Source organism: Olea europaea, unplaced genomic scaffold (assembly GCF_002742605.1).
Source record: "Olea europaea var. sylvestris unplaced genomic scaffold, O_europaea_v1 scaffold1195, whole genome shotgun sequence".
Classification (NCBI taxonomy): domain Eukaryota; kingdom Viridiplantae; phylum Streptophyta; class Magnoliopsida; order Lamiales; family Oleaceae; genus Olea; species Olea europaea.
The window spans coordinates 131,791-145,869 of NW_019229365.1; the positions used below are offsets into that span (position 1 = coordinate 131,791).

The 14,079-nt window shown below is 34.9% G+C and overlaps 1 protein-coding gene across 1 annotated transcript; it reads left to right on the forward strand.

Moving 5' to 3' along the window:
* The first annotated feature begins 5,440 nt into the window (after positions 1–5,440).
* Positions 5,441–12,428, forward strand: LOC111374023. The gene is made up of 3 exons (XM_022996631.1): positions 5,441–5,542; positions 6,984–7,807; positions 11,930–12,428. The coding sequence occupies exons 2-3, from the start codon at positions 7,065–7,067 to the stop codon at positions 12,102–12,104; spliced, it is 918 nt and encodes a 305-aa protein (XP_022852399.1). The 5' UTR covers positions 5,441–5,542; positions 6,984–7,064; the 3' UTR covers positions 12,105–12,428.
* The last annotated feature ends 1,651 nt before the right edge of the window (positions 12,429–14,079 follow it).

Here is a 14,079-nt window from a genome sequence, read left to right on the forward strand (position 1 = left end):
TGTCCTGCACAGTCAAACCCGTCTGTCTAGCTATCAGGGGAACAATCACAACCATCGGCTCCAAGTTCAGCCTGAGCTGTTCCTGTATCAGACTTGAGTGATCGGGGTCGTACACATATATCTTTGAGTCAGTGAATACAATCTCCAAAGCAATGCAGTGGTGATTCACGATCACTGGAATGTACATATGCCTACAACCTTTCCGTGGCTTTTCTCTCGACACTCGACGACAGTTCGATGACCCACTCGAGCATATACTTGGGCACTGTGTACTTATTACCTATAAGTTAGAGTGAGTGGTTCTCAATGATAACGGCACGGAAGAACTTAGTGTTTAGTATTATTCCGCAAAGAATGTGAAACGATCGCAAATATCTCTCAGCTCGTTCACGCAATAAGACCATGGCCAGGTCGATGTGCTACATCAAGGAAAACAAAAAAAAAAGAGGGAATTATTTCATTTAATAAATCAAACCAAACATAATGTATAAAAAAAATTAACAATATCATTACTTACATCATCGGTGAACCAAGCCCCCAGAGTGGTAATATCATATAACCATTTGTACGCGTCAAATATCGTCCTTCGGGCTATCTCGCGGTTAGCTCTGAGAAAAATAGAGAAAATATTAAACGAAGCATATTCGGACAATATTTTTTGCCACTTAGTCTCAAATGCTTTCCATTTGGCATGGTCGACCTCCTGGAACAGATTGGGGTACGTCCCATCAATGAACCTCCTCCTCTTCATCTCAGCCGTGAAGGGAGAGACGATATACTGAGACGGCACTTTAGGCCTCTTGCCTACAACCAACTACGACATTTGAATAGTAAGGTTTTTTGCCTCAGTTGTGACAATTGTCCTTCCCTCATCCACTTTGGAGATTGCCACCTCCTTTACCCTGTGACCACCACCTCCTCTTGTACCCCGATTGGGCTATCCTTTCTTCCGTCCCTATCGCCATCCCATCCTCTACCATAGCCCCCATCCCCGATGGGGTCACCCACTCCATAGACTGCAAAAAGGATTCTAATGCATCCTTCGACCACGACTGTTGGTGACTCCCCTCTCTATCACCCTCTCATCTGTAGGCTATATCACCTCAGAGTACTGCAATCTCATCTTAAAGGTCCACACAATGGTCATGACACTCTAATATCATCGGATTTATCTTCGACCCTTCCTACCAACTAGCATCCTAGATCGTCAACCTTCTCCATCATCTCTTGACGTAATACGTCGATCTTCTCTGCTATAACTCCTATCAGCTTTCGGTGTAGTGTGTCGATCTCTTGCACCATAAATCCAGTCATGTGAGCATACAGATCGTCAGAATAATGACCCTGACTATGTGCGGAAGATCCACGATGGTCTCTGGACGGGAAAGGAGGTGATGCCTGATCAACTGGATCGCGCTCCTGCAAACAACATTGCAAATTATTAATCTAATCAATAACTGCTAATTCATACAAAATAATAATCAATAATTCACTTACCCAGTCTAGGTTGTGGATAGAATTGGACATTTGGTCGTCTTGGGTATGCAGAACGGCTAATTCATGCACAAGACCTTGAGTCTCCTCCTCCATCGATAGTGTCAAATTAGTTATTATTTCAAACTGACATATTGACATTTTAAATCATTAACAATCATGTAATGAGATTTTAAACTATATACAATATAAATATCAAATGTATAATACTCATATGATGGTCGTAGAGGAGAGCCGATAATTATTTTCCAGTGGGACATCCCTCCGCTCGAGATGCTCGCCAATGGTGCATTCGCGAGTAGCATGTCTCCCCCTCACCTCGCAAAGCAAGTACCTAATAGGGGAACGGTCTCATATGCCCAAATCTGCAACATATAAATTATTACATACAAATTCAATAGATTTTTTTTTTAAGTGCAATCTAGTGAAGATGTGTACGGTGTTCTTGAAATATATCTGGCCCCACGGATAGTTATTGAAGCAATCAATGTTGTCGACGATCTCCAAGTGGAAGATGTTGATTGCAATCTTCTTGTGGTGATACCGCACCACGCTTTCAAGGATGTAGACCAGACCTAACTTCAGTCTGTCTAACATCTGGTCACACCTCCTGATTGCGTCGATCAGTTGAGGTAGAATCACTATACCTTGTCCATGGAAGTAAGCTCATGTTGCCTGTTTTTTCTTGGAGTCTCGTCACTAGCTGCATCATCGCTCATAATCTTCAATCCAGTGAGCAGGGCAAACTTAAACATAGAGAAACTGGTGACTTTGCCCCCGAGGTTGAAGGGGCAACACGGTCGACTGGATTGAGCAACTGATATAGAAGAGCATCGATGATCTGACCTGAGTACTACACTTCTCTTAACTGGTATAGGGGCCACAGAAAGGACTGCACACAGGATATCTGGATGTTGATCATCGAGTCCAGTACAGTGCTGTCAAAACTACTATTCCAAGTAGCTTTGTCTGGTATCTGTCTCAACTCTGCGTCTAGATGATAATTCATCCTACAAAAATTCAAACAGAATATTAAAACATTGTACATGAGATAATGGAAAAAAGAATAATAACAGAAAATTACGCGAACCGAATCGTAGCTATCATACGCAATACGTAAAATAATTTGAAAGATTATTCTACAATTAATATTATTCTACAATATTATCTATAATATAAATAATATATATACAAATTTAAACAAAAATAAATTATTAAAATTAAAGAATTTTAAATTAAAAAATTAAAAGGAAAAAAAAAGAAATTTGCTCATTTGGTTAAAATAATTTAAAAAAATTATAATAAAAAAAACAATTTGAACAAAAGAAAAAAAGATAAAACAGAAAAAATAGTCGTTAAAAGAAATTTAAAAAAATTATAATAAAAACAAAAGAAATTAAAAACAAAAAAGGACAAAAATGAGTCATCAAAAACAAAAGAAATTAAAAACAAAAAAGGAAAAAAAAAAGAGTCTTTAAAAATAATTTTAGAAAATTATAATAAAAACAAAAGAAATTAAAAAAAAAGGAAAAAAAAGTGTCGTTAAAAACAATTTCAAAAAAATTATAATAAAAAAAAAATAAATAAAAAAATGGAAGAAAAAAGAGTCGTTGAAAATTTTAAAAAATTATAATAAAAACAAAAGAATAAAAAAGAAAAAAAGAAAGAGTCGTTAAAAATAATTTTAAAAAATTATAATAAAAATAAAAGAAATTAAAAAAAAATGAATAAATAAATAAAGGAGCCGGCTAAGTCAACTGGAAACCATCGGATAAGTCGACGGTTAACTGTCGGCAGCCGACTTTTAACAGTCAATGGAAATCGATTGATTGTCTCATCAGAAATCGCCATTTATGGTGAGCTCTAACCATTTTTAGGCCCCAGTTAGCTCAACAATTTAATGATCACTAATAATGAAGAGTTTACAAGAATAATAACAACATATAATCCACAAATAAAAAAAAATTCAAATGAAAAATTCAAAACTTAAATATGAAAAAATTACCTTGTTCTAAGAAACTTTTTATGTTGGTGGTGATTTGGGGCTTGATGAGATCCAACCTTAACAGTCGATTGTATGATTTTTGAATTTTTTTTCCTTCTCTCTCTAGTTCTCTCTTGTTTGTTTGTTGAAGATGAGAGCAAATATGAAAGTTTGTCTATTTATTTATTTAAAACATTTTTTCATTTTTTTTAAATTGATCAAGGGCCAATGTGGAAATAATGGTTAGTTAAAGAATCATTTCCACTTATTTCCTCATAGTTTTCGAACCCATTCCTGACCTTTCTAATCTTAAAAGTCTTAAATTTCTCTCCATTTCTCATAATAAATTTTCTAGGGGACTTTTCAACAATGGCCTCACTTTCTAAACTGTATCGATTATATCTAGGGAAATATTCCAATGAGTTTGAATCACTTGGCCCATTTGCTCAATTTGAGGTTGGAGGAAAAGGGGTTTATGGGTCTTATCGTAGGTTTGAGCTAGCCAAATTTACATTGTTTCTAGAAATGGGTCAATTGGTGAAATTTGCCTTCCTACCACTTTTTGGGAGGTGGTGGAGGAAACATGGAGCCTAGTGATAGGTCGAATGGATTTGGAGGTGGGTTTTGTGAATGGTAGCTTGGTATTTAGGTGGAGAGACTAGTGGTGGAGTGATGGAGAAGGCGGTGGTGGTGAATGGCGGTGGTGGGAGAGAGAGGAAGATGAAGTGAATAGTTTTGATATTTTAATTATTTCTTTGGGACTTAATTGTAATTTTCTGAAAATTTTGGTACCATGATTGTAGTTAGTTCTTTTTTCTTCTATTTAAGTGGGAGGGTACATTTATTATTTCACAATTTTTTATTAATAAAATGGATGACAAGGGTATTTCACACTAAGCTCTTATTTGTTTTCCATTCTTTCCCCATTAAAATAAAAAATATAATCATTATCCATCACATAAAGTTATTAAATTTGAATTTCTAAATATTGTGTGGGGCCCATAATGATTATACTTTTCATTCTCATTTTTATAAAAATAAGAAACAAACGCCCTAAAAATTTTCAAATATGGACTTTTTTGCCATTTTCAAAAGGCAGGGTGGCTTCTCGTAGCGTCAAATAGATTGGGAAGGGGACGGGGGGAGAGGGGTTGTGCCGTTTAACCTTCTACATTACACGTAAATCAATCTTTAAAAAAAATATAATTGGGTCATCACATTCATCAAAATGTTCATAACGGTATCTATCCATCTCACATGGAGTGGGACCATTACCAATAAAATATAATTTATTTGAAATGGGTTCCTTTCCATATGAGGAGTGGACAATGGAAAAATTACATTATATAGAAGTAATATATTACAAAAAATTTTAAATCACACATTTTTTTAAAAAAATTATTAATTACAATTCATATTCTCTCCCAAAATTTAATTTTAATGGGGGCCAAAATAGCCTCTATTGTAGTTATTGAACTATAAAAAGGGGAGTTAATTGTTCCAGTGGTCACTGAACTTAGATTTATGTTTTTGAATGGTCACTGAAGTTGAAAATATCAAGTTTTAGTCACTGAACTTAGATTCTTGTCTTGAATTGCTCACTGAAATTTAAAATATTGAATTTTAACTATTGAACTTTGAAAAATATTGTATTACTCACTGAATTTTGAAAAATATTATACACTACTCACTCAACTTTGAAAAATATTTTGCATTATTCACTGTAAATTCGATATTTTTCAAAGTTTAACAGTTATACTAATGAGTAACGTACAAAATATTCCAAGTTCACTGATCAACACTCGACATTTCAAAGTTCAGTGAATAATTTAAGTTATAGATCTAAGGTCAGTGAGCAATCAAAGGTTATCTATGTTTAGTGACTAAAATTCAATATTTTAAATTTCGATGACCAATCAAAGATAAGGATCAAAGTTCAATGACCATTGGAACAATTAACTCTAAAAAGGGCAAAGTGAAGAAAGTAGAAACACCATCGTTATCTTTCTTCATATTCTTCTGAAGTGAACAATTTGGAGCTCCCAATTCTGGAGAAATCAAAAGGTCCCTTTCTTCTCTTTCTTGTACTGTACGAACGGAGTTTCTTGTGTTTAAAATTTACGTTTGTCTTTCAATAATGATCTATAGATCTGCTATAATTTGCCATTTTGTTTGAACGTAACAATTGTCTGCCTTTCGTGTTTGAACTCTTTTATTTCTATGGTTTTGATAGTGGGCACTTGTCAAATTTCTTGAAATGCTATAATTCATTTTTCATGGATCTTGATGCTAGTATGATAAAATGTTGTTGTCTTCTTTTTGACTAAATATAGAAATTTTCTTTGTGTTTATGGAACTTGTGATTTTTATTGCATTGAGAACTGTGTAAATATATGTGTTCGAGATTCTTTGTTTGATTTCATGCTAGTTGATATCGTCAAAATAACTAGGTTTAGGATTTTTAGAGTTATTCTTGAAGTTACTGCTCTCTCTTCTTGGTTCTTCCTTGTGTGCATCTTGTCCTGTAATTTTGTGACGTCATCTATATCTTTGGTACGTAGTTGCCCTGATAATCTTTTTTCTTTCCTGGGGGAAAAATATTCTCGTGTTCATCTTAAACTTTTGGTTGCTTTTAATCCTTTTTTCTGGAGAAGTTTTGTGCATGATCTTGTGGCTCAGAATGGAATTTCACAACACTGAAGTTTCATGAACCAAGTTCCGTGCTGAGTGCGAGAAACATTCACTGCTTGTGATGTACAACATTGGAAGTAATTAAACAAAAACAAAAGCTAAAATTTTGGTAATTACAGTGTTCAATTGTGTCGAGTACCATCGACCAAACATGTCCTCAATGCTGTCCATTTAACTTTTGTGACATTTTAGGTTGGGTTATGGAGCATTACCAACCTCAAGTTTAATCTATAATACCCTTATGTACTGATGAAGCAGTGTATTCTTATATCATTCTGGATTTATAATGATCTTTACGTCAAAATATGTTGCTAGTATACACCATAACACATAATTTTCCCATTCTTATTGTGAATATAAAAGAGTTTTTTAAGTGTCTATGCTGATATGATTGTGATGATGCACAACTCAATTGTATTCATTTTAACACTAGGTCACCAATCTTTTTAAAGCTTTTTGGGATAGATTATAACAGCCTACAACTTAGACATTTTGAAGCTGGCAACTATTTCATTGAAATGTGTGCATAATTGCTTATTAAGGAAGCTGTAGCATGTTAAAATGAACCTTCAACATCTCATCACGTAAAGTCAATTTACCCAGCAGTAGTAAGTTGTTTTAAGTTGAGCCAATTTACCTCTTAAGCAGAATGATCATAGTCTTCGAATTTGAAGTGACTAGGAAGATATCTAATAAATCTGTTAATTGAAATGGTTGTTAATACTTAAATCATTGCATGGTTCGTACTCGCTATATCTACTTATTTTACCTAATATTTATCTCTAAAATTACTTGTTTTCTTTGCATTACTAAGGAAATTGATGGCCGTAGAGGAACATGTTGTATTGTCAGCTTGGTTGCAATAAGACGAGTTCACATTGATTGAAAACAGGAGATGGATAGAAGGCAATACTGTGTGGATGCCTTGCAAGAGGAGGACGCAAAGAAGGAACTAGGTGTCCTCTGGCGTAGAGTTAAAACTGCTGCATCATTATTCACATACTTGAAATCAAAAGCCAGAATCATGGCTGTTCCCCGAATGGCTCATATTGTTTGTGGTATCAAACAATTAGATGGCGTGGGCCTTGTTGATGAAAATGGTGTACCATTGTCTGTCTCGTCGAGAAATGTAGAGTTGTCTTCCTTTGACAGTCTTGATGTGGAAACATGGACTGCACTTGGCAGTCATCATGGTTCACTTGATGAAGATGATGTAGTTTATATAAACGAATCATTCAAAAGTGTACATATAGTTGGAGATGTGATGGAAAGCCTTGTCAAGAGGGTTATAGTGGCGGAATCTGAAACTGCTATTGAGAAGGAGAAGGTGACTGTAGGGCAGGATGAAATTAAAAGAAAGAACCTCCAAATTGAAAATATGTCTTTAAAATTAGAGGAGATGGCGCAGTTGGCACTGGGCACTAATTGTATTCTAAATGAAATGCGACAGAGGGTTGAAGATTTGGTTGAAGAAACATCTAGACAAAGAGAAAGAGCTGCAGAAAATGAACAGGAGCTCTGCCGTGTTAAGCAAGACTTCCAATCTCTAAAAACCTATGTCAGTAGTCTGATTAATATAAGGGAAACACTTATTTCATCAGAAAAGCAATTTCAGACAATTGAGAGGCTCTTTGAAAGGTCAGTATATTTTAGTTTTATTTTATGTTTATAGACTGCTAATTGATTTTTTTATGAAGATATATCTTGCTCTGTTTATTGTTCATGGTGATGACATGTTGTTTGTTGATTTTCTTTTCACCTCATTAAATTTTGTTGTTTCATTTGTAGTTATAGATTTGTGCTAGCAACTTTTTCATTTGTAGGTTGTCATTTGAGTAGTTTATACTGGAAGAAAATAGAAGAATTTATTGAAAGAGCAAAATAATGAGAAATGAAAAAGGTTCTTTTTTAAATTTTTCCTTATGCTAGCCTCAATATACTAGTCAATTAATTATAACCAAAAAATGCTCCTCTGCTGAGTCTTTCTTTAATCTGTAAAGTTTCACCCAACCTTTTCTTCACCCGAGAAATTGTGAGTCTCTTTCAAATAGATTTAGTGGGGGACAAAGTGATTAAGGTCAAAGGTTTGTGCTGCAAGTAAAAAAGAACCTTTGGTATCTGTAAAACTGATTGATTTCTATAAATTACCATTTGTTTGAACAAAGAAAACAATACAAGTGAAAGAAGGATCAGAGAACTTCACAATCCTAGATGTCACGGGAAGCAACTTAGCATGATGCTAATGTCCGCAACATCCGTTGGGGAGAAGGGGTAGCTTGCTTGCATGAGTTTATTTCGTGCTTTGAGTAGAGGCACATAGCAATTGAGTTTTGGGGAGCCCGCTTTACAGAAAACTTGCCTAAGGAGTAAGAAGCTACCCACCAAGGCAGACGAAAATTGGAGTCCGTTTGGTTAGAAAACGTTGGAGTCGAATTCGACAATATCAATCAGTGGCATTGTCGTAATTTAAGAATATTGCGACAGCAATATCTCAAGGATCGAATATCCTGTAGGGCTGAAAACTTTGAGGACTTTATATCGAAGATGTTAGCTACGTTATAGATAAAATGGAGTGTCATTTGGAGGTTGAGAACATTAGTTATGAAAATTATGATTCCTCAACCAAAAGACATCTATTGGTCATTTGGATTTTTCTCACTAAGTCTATTATAAAGGAACATGCTGTGCCAACAATCAGCTAGCCTCCCCGGTGATACCGTCCATACGAAAGGGCAATCAGTGGGTTATTCTTATGCACAAAATATGCAATGTGTATTTCCCAGTATTACGAACTCTTTTGTGACTCGAGTATTTTACAGTAAAAAATACAAAATGTAAATGACAAGAAAGTAAAGAACACAAAGGAATTTTCGGCCAAAGGCCCCTTGGTTTGGCTACCAACGCCTACATCCCCGTTGAGCATCCATACGGATTAAGCTCGAATCCACTATTAAAACCCCCAAAATCTGGGAAAACCAAGTTACAGAAGAACAAAAGCAATCTGCCGTTCACACCCACAAACTTGCCCTCAGATTCTATATGCTAATCTCGCACAGAGTTAGATCTCATCACTACTAATAGTATATTACAAGATTTCACTAAGAAATCACACCAAACATCATCTAGAAGATGAAAAGAAATTAAGGAGAAAAACGGTAGTCGAAGGGCATTAGGGTTCTAGAAGTGAAAGTGTCTTTAACCCTAGTTTTAAAGGCACTATTTATATGAGACGTGTCCAACAGATCGATCCAATGGTCACACAATTGCCAGATGTAAGAGATCCAGTGTAGGACGCAATTTAAATTGAAGTTGTATTTCCAAAACATGACTTTGCAAATCTGGAACCTTTAGTTAAAATGGAGCAATCATGGGGCCGGGTCTTACACTTAACTGCAGATCATCAACTGGGCTCAAGAATTTTAGCAGCCCAATTCTTTACACAACCCTTAAGGGCTACAAGGGAAATTAAGGGCCTATTGTAGGCACATGTAGGGAGGGATAAAATACTCGTATGTGATCGAGAACCTATTAAGTGACATTGAGCTTTCGTGGTGGGCACCAAGAGGGAGCCGACGATTGGTGAAAGAGCGTTGCTATACTCTATAGGTTACGTTGAGTAGACAGTGACACCCCTAGGCCAAATGAGCTATCAAGGCAAGGACTTTTGACATGTTGTGTGCAAACTCGTGTGCATTGGCTATATGTTCTAGCCTTGCCGTTAGGGTCTATTGGCTAGAAATGCCATCATGGGCCAATGCCTCATTGTTGGACAAATGAGGCAAGATGTCGATATTGTGCGAAAAAGTATACTATGAAGGCACTTCTAATTAGAAATGGATTAAAGGATGACCATACTTAAGCTAGGCACTGATGAAGGGCGATAGCAAACATTAAGCTAAAATGCAGTGGACGACGCACAATGATCGTATTTTGGGCATGCAAATGACCCTCAATGCTTTGGATAGAGTTAAAAGAGCACTTTTCCAACGAGTATGCTTCAAGAGGATCATATGTTGTGCATGAGCATGTAGGTAAGAAGAAGTGCATTGAGAATAGGTTAGGGCCTTGATAACAAGTTTTGTGCATGGATGCATTCGAGTAATTATTTGCTTGTAAACCTTGTGAGCAAAATATGCAACAAGTCATGCCCGATCCTACCATAAACCTTGATGCAAGTTGCCTGAAGTTGGCAAAAAAGAGTGAGATTATTATTGCACCGGTGTGAAAATATTCTTGATACGCGACTTGAAGAGTTACCTTCGTTTTAGTATAAAGAGGACAAATTTTGTGCATTGTAGAGTATTCCTTTCTTATGAACCCCTATACTACTGTAATATGTAATCGATTGAAAGAACTCGTTACAGAGCTGTGGTTGAAACCTAGACTCTAGAGAACAGAATTGTGCTAGTTTGCAACCTGATCGCGAGGGATAATTATCGTGAACTTTAAACTATTTCAATAGTTCTAATTGTGGATTGGAGATGATTTTGGGGACAACGAGCATCAATTGAGCATCAGTTTACTTCTTTAGAAAGGTAGCAAATGCTACATTCATAGATTGAACTAATCGTGTATCGATTTAGCTCAAGAGCACTATTGCACTACGTTATTGATGGCTATAGATTGGGTTAAGAGTTAAGACTATTAGGCTCATTTATGGCTATTGGTTGCTATCGATTGGATGACGCATATTAGAAACATCTAATATAATAAACACATTCTAGGTTGGAAACATCTAATTAAATTGTAGAAAACCTAGTAAATACACCCTAATAACTTTTTTCAAAAGAAGAATCTAAGCATGGAAAGCAGTCAGATAATAATATAACAGGATTTTCTTAATTTCTCCTTGGCTAAGAGAACTTGGCTCTAGCAAAGTAGACTGCAATCTATTAGTCAAGAATGTCGATCTTTTAGGAACAGATAAGGAAACCGTTGACATGACTACAATAGAATCTGCAAATCATCCCCAAGAATATGATCTCACCAAGGGGACAATTTTTCCTTTTAACAAAGTAGTGATAGGGAACTCCAAAAGGTAATTGATGCAAATTGGAAAGTGTATTCTAGGCGTAATCAGAATCAAATCAATTAAAGATCGAATTTTCAATATTGCTTTTCTTGTTTTGGTAGAGTAATAAATTTGTTTCCTTTTAAACAAAAGGAAATTCTAGTTTTTCCTTTATATTGCAACTTTACTTTTTTATTGTTATTTGTAACCTATAAATTAAGGTTCTTGGATTGTAATAGACACACTTGATTATTGAATAAATCTACTATCTTCCTTAATTCTTAGCTTCTTACTCTCTTCACCTTCTTTATTGTTCTTGTCATCACACACGGCACCAGTAACAGCTTGTGCAACTCATCCCCAAATATTTCCATAGAGTACACACGAGGAGCACGATTCACTAACACGGTAGACTGACCTACAAAATGAAATAAGTGCATCGCTGATGGATCGAATGTGACCTAACAAAGAAACGATTTTGATATATTGCAAACAAAATTTTCATTTAAGTGTGATGGCCAGTTAAGTTGATTACTTTCGAGCGATCCAAAAACCTTGTCCAATACTTGTAGCATCGACACTCCACCTCAAAAGGAGTCTGTTCATGATAGTTAGACTGTTGCTATCTTTTTAGATATTTAACTTGTTTTATTTTTTGGTATTGTTATTAATCTCTGCATAAACAATGTCAATTGTGATGGGGTTCTTTGGGAAATTTAATATGATTAGTCTCTTTTGAACTCAACCAGACTTGTCGTTAAGACGTCGCAGTTGGAAAGTGAAAAGACACAGAAGGAAGTTGAGGTCCAAAAACTTATGGAGGAGAATGTGAGGCTTACTGCTCTTCTTGACAAGAAAGAGGCTCAACTCGTGGCCATGAATGAACAGTGCAAGGTTTTGGCACTGAATGCTCCCACCATCTAGTTTGGCAAAATTGCCTTATCCTCATTCCTCGGCAACTCAACTCACTTGGTGAACCTTCCAGCAGACCAAAAGGGAGTACATCAGATGAATTCAATCAAGGTATATGTGTTAAAACGTATCATGAGAGTAATGTTGTACTTTAAAGTGGCTTGTATGACCTCATTGAGACAAAGTTAAATTGATTGAAAACAAACTTTCGTATGTAATAGGTATCTTGTTTGCATTTTATGTGAAACAACAGTGAATGTACCATATGATCTCATTAAATTGCATCACTATGAGAGGTTGTGGCATGCTAATATTGCATGTCCTGCACCTAACAAAGTCCCAACTTTTATTTTCTTTCCCATTCTTTGTCTGGATAAACTAGTGATTTACATAAAGTTTGGAAAACTCCACATCATTAAACAAATCCATTGTAATATTGGATACTCTTTGGTGTGACGTATTTGCCTGGAGCCATATAAACCAATGGAGGTACTTCTCAGCAGATATCATTTGCCAAAGTAGTGGTGATAGGGCCCCCTACAAATGGGATCCAAGCGGACCACTCCTTTTATCCATTACTTAAGGCACGGGCTGTCCCATATCCAAGCTCTTTATTTAAAATAATATTGGGAAAATTAGGCACAATACTTTAAAAAATTAACTAATTTGATCAATACCATATTAACTAATTAAATCATATAATTAGTGTAATTAATATGTTCTAGAATTACAAAATCACTCAAAACCCAAATCAGGAGTTCCTATTCCAAAAAACTCTCAAAGAGAAACCCTCCTCACCTACTATTCCACTTCTTCTCACGACATTCTCGATCGATTCGGCTAGTTTTTTTCCTCCTGCACCGTGTTTTTTCTTTTCAAGTTTATGAGCAGATTCCTTTGAATTAGTTACTCCATCTGGTGGCTGATCAATGTCATCGGAGTATTTCAAATTGGAATCTGCTCAAAAAGGCCGTGTACACAACGTCATCTAGGAACTGGTCAGGACATTCCATGGACTTTTGGTTTGGTCATCCAGGATTTTGCTACTATAAATAATCGGAACATGGGATTTTGAAAGGTTAGTACTTAGTAGTTGCTTTTTCATTTTGTAGAACTCTGATACTATTTATTATTATGATTATTTTTTTTGAAAGTTTTGAAAATGAATTTCTTTGGGATACATGAACTTCGATGAGGCAATCTTGCAAACGTAAAAGAGTTACATGATTATTTGGCCAGCAATATTTCTCATGATTTTCGAACATTTATAGTAGTAGTATAGTATCTTCTGCGACTCCTTATTTTTAATTATCATGGTACAATTAAGAGTTTTAGGAGCATCCATATTAACTGCTAATTTTTTAGAGTGCTCTTGTGTATGTGGTGTTTATCCATGCAGTTTATTTTGCCCAATAAGGGAATCATTCAGTATTATAACAGTGACTTTTGGGGTGAGATAACTGTTTTCTCTATGTTAATATTGATTTGAACATTGTAAACTTCTGTTTTAAACTTTATGTGAGTGGTAGAAGGCTAAGTAAAGAACAGGAATATGTTTCAAATTTTTTTTTAATTTTTTTATCTGTTATTTATATTTCTATCACTTTTTTAAGTTTTTGTCACTTTATTTGAGTTTTCATCACTTTTTTTAATGATTGTTACTTTTTTTATTCTTTCAAGTCACTTTTTATTTATTATTATTATTATTATTATTATTATTATTATTATTATTATTATTATTATTATTATTATTATGTTTTAGTTTCTGTCACTTTTTTAAGTGACAAACAATAAATAAAGAGATTCTCAACCTTAGAGAGTGATGATTAGTATTTAGTAGGTAGATTGTGTGTAACTTTTTCATAAATCATTTTTTGAATTTCTGCCACTTTTCTATTTTCTGTCATTTTTTTAATGGTTTGTTATTATTATTATTATTATTATTATTATTATTATTATTATTATTATTATTATTTTTGAATTTTTA

Coding starts and splice junctions, on each gene's coding strand:
- LOC111374023 (XM_022996631.1), top strand. CDS start 7,065: ATGGATAGAAGGCAATACTGTGTGGATGCCTTGCAAGAGGAGGACGCA. Junction 7,808..11,929: donor ATTGAGAGGCTCTTTGAAAG/GTCAGTATATTT, acceptor GAACTCAACCAG/ACTTGTCGTTAAGACGTCGC.